Source organism: Hipposideros armiger, unplaced genomic scaffold (genome assembly GCF_001890085.2).
Source record: "Hipposideros armiger isolate ML-2016 unplaced genomic scaffold, ASM189008v1 scaffold_70, whole genome shotgun sequence".
Classification (NCBI taxonomy): Eukaryota; Metazoa; Chordata; class Mammalia; order Chiroptera; family Hipposideridae; genus Hipposideros; species Hipposideros armiger.
The window spans coordinates 2,290,640-2,297,889 of NW_017731420.1; the positions used below are offsets into that span (position 1 = coordinate 2,290,640).

At 39.1% G+C, this 7,250-nt stretch overlaps 1 protein-coding gene across 5 annotated transcripts in view; it reads left to right on the plus strand.

Moving 5' to 3' along the window:
• The window catches only part of VPS13B (vacuolar protein sorting 13 homolog B), an 810,211-nt gene that overhangs the window by 485,060 nt on the left and 317,901 nt on the right, over positions 1-7,250 (plus strand). For all 5 annotated transcript variants that reach the window (XM_019642536.1, XM_019642534.1, XM_019642538.1 and 2 more), the window contains exon 31: positions 1,932-2,135. In XM_019642536.1, coding sequence (XP_019498081.1) covers positions 1,932-2,135 — 204 coding nt within the window. The remainder of the gene's footprint in view (positions 1-1,931; positions 2,136-7,250) is intronic.

Sequence of the window (7,250 nt, forward strand, 5' to 3'; positions counted from 1 at the left end):
GCCAACTTGGGCCAGTGAAGCGACGTCCTCCACAACTAGACTGAAGAACAAAAGGACAGCAACTTGTCTGTTCCCCTTCCCCCAATTCCCCAATTTAAAACAAAACAAAACATTTGCTGATTTTAATAGGAGAGTTAGTTTCTGATTTCAAAAAATTTATAATGTATTAGGAAAGACTGACAAATCATTGTGATGTTATTGTACTTTTAAGTATAGAGAACTTAAGAGCATAGATTTGGAAGGGAAGTAGCTTGGAGAATGATCAGGAAAGGCATCATAGAAAGTGAAGTCTAAGCTGGGCCTTTAAGAATGAGCAGAAGTACACCAATATTCAAATGAAAGGAGAGCATTCTACCAAAACAGTGACACTCAGTTTAAACAAGAGCCCTATTTCTAATGTAATTCTTGGGTTCATGTAAAACTTCAGGCTAGCTTTCATTGCATGCCGCTTTCTAGATTGTAATATTTCTAAGTTAGAAAAGAGAAAAAGAAAATAGGCATCTTTATTACTGTGGATCCTACTGTGCCTTTTTGACCAATGCCTACTTCCGCCCCCCTCCTTACCTTATTGTAACTCCCTCTGATATCTCCCCACCTAAACTGCCTGCTCATTTAATTTCAGTCCTCTCCCTGCTCCTCTCTTCACTTGAATTCATTAGCCTCAGCCCCCATCTTGCCTGACACAATGCATGCCATCTCCACTCCTAAGCCGCTGGCCCAGACATCTGCCTTTTGAGTCTCAGTAATCATTCACTTTCCATCAGTGTTTGACCAACCTCTGTGCATGATCTGACCCACACTACTTACTTAGGCAAACCATGGTCTACAGCAGATTATCTTCCTTCTATAATTTTCATATTAGGATTCAGTGTTCCCTCCCTTTTCCCCACCCCCCCAATTACTTACATTAGTGTTCAGTTGATGTAATTTATTTAATTGTATTTTTTCTAATACCTTCAATTGTAGGTTTTTTCAGTATCTGTACTAGTAAAACTATATTTATCCTCTATGTTATTTCACTGTTTTGTTGATTGAAACTTTCATAGTGGCCAAATATTATTTTCCTTTTGATAACTCACTTGAAAGCATTTGTGAACCAACAAAATTAAATAGTTCCCGAAGTCACATAAACTTAGGTTTATCTGGACTGTGAACCCTGAACCCTGTTCGCTGTTCTTACCACCTTACCATGTTGCCTTCCTATTTTCATTGTAAAACCTTCACAAAAAATTTAACCATTTACTTCCTCCAATTTAACGTTAAGCTACTGATAGTTTTATTCCTTTACTTAGCATTGGGTCCAGTAAGATCCAAGCCCCAACTCTGTATGGACCAGTAGTCCTCACTGCCTGTCTATATCAGGAAACAACGTAGTCTTCTCAACAATGAAGTCTACATGAATATAAAGAACCGAAGGCAAAGGGTAGGGGAATGAAATAGGTTAACAAGGCTCCATCACTTTTCCTAACAAGACATCAAAGGACTGAAGAAAGTGGGTTATTAGCACTGGAAAGAAGACTGGGTTTTGGGTAAAAAAAAAAACTGGTTTTAGGTTGTAGTTTTGTCACATACTAGCTGGGTATCTTTGGCTAAGTCTTTCAACCTCTCTGAATTATTTTCTTTAGTAAAAATGGAGATAATAATAGAACCTCATCATCTCAAGGATTGAAATCGTGTATGTGAAAGTACTTAGAAAAACACTACAGTGCTGGGACTAACATAAGAAGTCATTATAAGGTAGATTACTGTAAGCGATAAGTTTTGTACATTTACAAGTTTTAATATGTGGTACCTTTCTAATAGCTTCCTAATATATTTGGTTAACCCAGTGTATTCATCAGTGATCCAAAGAAAAAAAATTAATGATACTATGTTAGTGAACAAAGTAAACAGAATATTTATCTGTTTACTTTTTCCCACTGTCTTTACAGGAGAGCCTTGAACTTAGGAATTCTTCGAGACCCTGGATCAGAAATTGAAGACAGACAATACCAAATAGATCTGCAGTCTATCAATATTGGTACTGCACAGTGGGATCAACTAAAACCAGAGAAGGAAAGTGGCACAGGAGGGGTGCTGACAGAGAGTGAGAGAAATTCTCAAAATCCAGCCCTGGAGTGGAATATGGCCAGCAGGTAGGAAATGATTGAGAAACTTTTTCCACTTTCTAGTATTTCATTGCCAGAAGAACAGTTGGTGATATCATCTGTAGCATGATCAATCTAAGTGTTTTGGCATTGCATCTGCATTTCATGACAAACATAAAATATATTTTGTAATTGTAGCTGATGATTTTGCTTGGAAACCTGCTAGTCTTACTATTGTTATACTGTAATTATTACAAATTTAAGATAGTATCAGCTTTCTTTTTTTTTCAAAGCTTGCTGTTTGATGCAAGGTTCCACTTCAGACTAAGGATACATTCACATTTTCCTTTGAAATCCATTATATTCAAGGTTAGGGTTTTTTTTTTTAAGTTTCTCCTTTCTGCTTATAATAATAAGATGAGAAAAGCAACAATGGTTCTGTGTTGGGTTTTTTAGTCCACTTTAATTAAAATCAACTATGTTCACAGAAAACATTTTAAAAGGAATTAGCCTTGAATTTGAGCTATAGGATTTGTAGAGAGCCACTGCCGTCTTATCTGGGCTATTCATAGCTCTCATCAGAAAGGCAGAACTCTTACCCGAACAATGGTGCTGGGCATTAAAGATACTTTTATATTGTAAAAAATATACTTTGTATATTGTAAATAATTTGTATGATTTTAAGTAAGTGTTAATTATTTTTCATCTTTTTTTTTTAATTTATAAGATTCAGTAAAATCTGTTACTTATAACTTACCATGGTGGTTTATTGATTGGATTTCTTTAAAACATTGTGTGCAGACTTTATTATATGCCTTTTGCAATGCTGATTGCTTTGGGGCTCTGTTTACCACCAAAACTGTATTTATCCATGTCTTCGTATTAATAATTGTAATGTAATAATAGGTTATATAATGCTTATCTCTTTACCTAATTTCACGATAATGGTAGAGGTAAGAACTGTTTTCCCTAAACCCATGAAGTAACTAAGGCCTAGACAAGACAAATAATTTTCCTAAAGCCAAATAGTAAGTGGTAGTCTGTATTCCTTATAAGGTTCTTCCTTTTTCAGGTACTCACATTCTTTTCTAACATCATTGTGCTCTATTCATAATAAGCTTCCTGAAAATATGATTGTCACTTGCTACTAGGCTTTCGTATGTGATCATCTCTTTGTCTGAAACTCGCTTACCCCACCCTTCCCATTTGCCTCATCAAGCCTCAGAATAGACATCACATTTTCCAGGAAGTCTTCCCTGAACCCCCATGAGAGAAGGTGAGGTTCCCTTTCTGTGTGCTCTTACCGCATCACTTAGCATATTTAATTGTAATATCTATGTACTTTGTCTAGAACCCAGGACGGAGATCATCACCATCCTGTCCATTGATTTATCCCTAGCACTAAGTGCTTTCATGATATAAAAGGTATAATTATCGCCCTTCACTGACAAATGATTGAATGTGCCCCTGGGGAGGGGTGTATATTTGGGTGAAAAACCTCTCTCCTGAAGGTACACTTCAGGAGATGAATGTGATTATTGAGCCATCAGTAGGCAGCAGTCCCTGAAAAGGAGTAATGAGTGTTTTGGTCATGAAGAAAGGATCTGGGTGCATACAACACATCCAGTACACCGTTCCTGGTATCCAAACATCACAGGATATTCGCCAGGATCAAGTCCTCTCATTCCTCTACTTCACTCATTTTTCAGGTTTAGATAGTACCAGCTTACAAAACTTAACAAATTCTATTATGGACAAAGAAGATGAGCCTTATCTAATCAGGAAACGTTATGACCGTCTAACCTTAACTCAGCTATATCTCTCTTGTTCATTCTGTGTGTGTGTGTGTGTGTGTGTGTGTGTGTGTGTGTGTGTGCTTTAATAATTGATTGAGTTTGAAATTCACATAATGTAAAATCAACCATTGAAAGTGAACAATTTAGTGGCATTTCCTACATTCACGATACTGTGTAACCATCACCTCTGTCTATAACCTATGTCTAGTTCCCAAACTAAAACCCCTTACCCATTAAGTAGTTTCTCTGCACCCCTCTCTCTTCTCACTGGCCCTGGCAATCATCAGTCTGCTTTCTGTCTCCATAGATTTATCTATTCTACTTGTTTCATATAAAGGGATTCATATGATGCTTTGTGTCTGGCTCATTTACTTAATAATGTTTTGGAAGTTTATCTACATTGTAGCATGCATGTGTCAATACTTCATTCTTTTTTATTGATGGATACTGTTCTACTGTAAGGCCAGCGGAATGACTCAGTTGGCTAAGAGTTGACTTAAGAGCGTGGGCTCTGAGCAATAGGGCCGCCGGTTCAATTCCCACATGGGCCAGTGATGCTGCGCTCAAGCTGAGCTGACGCTGAGCTGCCAACAGGTGGCATGATGGCTCAGCTGGTGTAACAACAAGGTTGCCTGTTTGATGGTGGGCTACACCCACCAACAACTAAGACTAAACTCAGCACCTTGAGCTGAGCTGCTGCCCGGATAGCTCAATGGATAGGGCATGCACTCTTAACAACAAGGCTGCCGGGTTTGACTCCCACATGGGATGGTGGCTATGCCCACCCGCAACTAAGACTGAACTCGGCACCTTGAGCTGAGCTGCTGCCCGGATGGCTCAGTGGATAGAGCGTGCGCTCTTAACAACAAGGCTGCTGGTTCGACTCCCCCATGGGATGGTGGCTATGCCTACCCGCAACTAAGATTGAACACAGCACCTTGAGCTTAGAGGCCACAAGCTGCCGATGGGAAGCCTGATGGTGACTGGCACCCTCCACAGCGAAGACTGAAGACCTACAATTTGGCTGGTCCCCTTCCCCAACTCCCCAACACTGTTCCCCTCCCCCAATTCTCCAATAAAATCTTTAAAGAAAAAAAAATATTCTACTGTATGTGAATACCGTAGTTTGTTTATCCATTCATCCGTTAGACATTTGGGCTCTTTTCACCTTTTGGCTCTTGTGAATAATGTTGCTATGGACATTTGTGTAAAGTATATGTTTGAGTATCTATTTTCAGGTATTTGGGATATATGCCTAACAGTAACATTACACGGTCATATGGTGATTTTATGTTTAACTTTTTGAGGAGCTAGCAAACAGTTTTCCACAGCAGCTGAACCATTTTGCATTCCTACCAGTAGTGCACAAGGGTTCCAGTTTCTCCATATTCTCAACAACACTTATTTTTTTCTTTTTCTGACTATAGCCATCCTACTGGGTATGGGTTTGATTTTCATTTCCATAACGATTAATAATGTTGAGCAACTCTTCATGTGCTTATTGGCTATTAAAATCTTCTTTAGAAAAATGTTTATTTAACTTCTTTGTCCATTTTTTAATTTAATGAATTCTGATTGATCTGTTTTTTTCTGTTATTGCCAGTGCTTTTGGTGTAATACCTAAGAATCCATTGAAGATTTATCCCTGTGTTATATTCTGAGAGTTTTATTGGTTTAGCTCTTGTAAGTTAGGTTTTGTTGTCGTTTGTGTTTTATCTATCCAACTTCACTCTTTTGCATCGGGATATCCAGTTGTCCCAGTACCATTTGTTGAACAGACTGTTCTTTCCCATTGAATGTTCTTGGAACCCTTGTCAAAAATTAACAGAGACTTGAGCCGGCCGAGTGACGCGATGGTTAAGAACTCGCTTGGGATGCCAGAGGGCCTCGGTTCGGATCCCACATATGAGGGCCAGAGACACTGCCCTCTACAGCTAAGATGCTGAACAACAGCTCAACCTGGAGCTGGGCTGCCGTGAGTCGCCGGCGACGGCGTGGGCTGCAGTCCCTGTGGCAGTGGATTGCCATGGGCTACCGTGTGTGGCCAGCAGCCAGCGTGAGCAGCCAGCAGCCGCAGTGAGCGGCCGTCCAGAAGCCGGCGACTGATATGCCTCTCCAGGGAAGAGCGCAATGATGGTGCCAACTTGGGCCAGTGAAGCAACATCCTCCATAAGTAGATTGAAGAACAAAACGACAGCAACTTGTCTGTTCCCCTTTCCCCAATTCCCCAGCGCTGTTCCCATCCCCCCAATTCCCCAATTAAAAAAAAAACACACACACAAAAAAACACAGCTAATTGTTAAAAAAAAAAATTAACAGAGACTTGAACATTCAATATATGCTGTGGAATATCTTTTACATTAGAGAAACAAGATGAAATAATTTCTAATATGTGTCTATCCCTTACAGAGCTCAGTATCCAATCTATTAGAGTTCATTGTGGAAAGTGCTATGACAGACATAATTATAAGATACCTAAGATTGCAGAAGAGCCACATCAAAATCAGGATAGACACATTCCATGCACATGGGACATCTCAGGCTAATAGATGTGACAGACACATAAACAAAAAAAAATTAATCTAAAATTGACATAGGTACAAAACACAGAATTTAAAGAAAGAAATTAATGATTAACTCTGTAGGTAGGTTCCAGGGAAGGTTTCACAGAGTACAGGGCTTCCGAATTTGTTTCCACGGAGTATGAGTGGCAGGAGAGGGGAGGGAGCATGTTGAACTAAGAAAGCAGTAGATCAAAAGGCTAAGAGTATGACAATGTGACATGTTTTGTTCACTTCTAACTATCTAGCATGTAATATCATGCTTGGCACATAATAGATGCTTAATAAAGACTTGAGTGAATTAATGAAGCATTAAGTGACTACATGATTAAATAGAGCTAACAAATCAAGTGACTGAATTAGTGTTTCTGATGAAATAATTCTGATAAATGTGTCTTCAAATGAGACAAGAAATGTTATATCTGATATAGCTTAGTTCGGATTAATCTTGACAGAAATATAAACAGATCCTTAATATAATTGTGTTTTTATTTTTCAATAAGTATTACAGCTAAAATAGATACCCAGTGAAGAGTAATTTGTTTCCTTCCCTGACCAGTATAAATGAGCAGGGAAGTTAAGCTAAAGAATCATCAAATTCTAAAATGTATAGATCTTCTGCTTTCAAAATCTTAATTTTTCAGGGCCGATCGAGTGACGCAATGGTTAAGAGCTGGCTTGGGACGCCACAGGGCCCTGATTTGGATCCCACATTTGAGGGCCAGTGACACTACCCTCCACAGCTAAGATGCTGAACAACAGCTCAACCTGGAGCTGGGCTGCCGTGAGTCGCCGGCGACGGCATA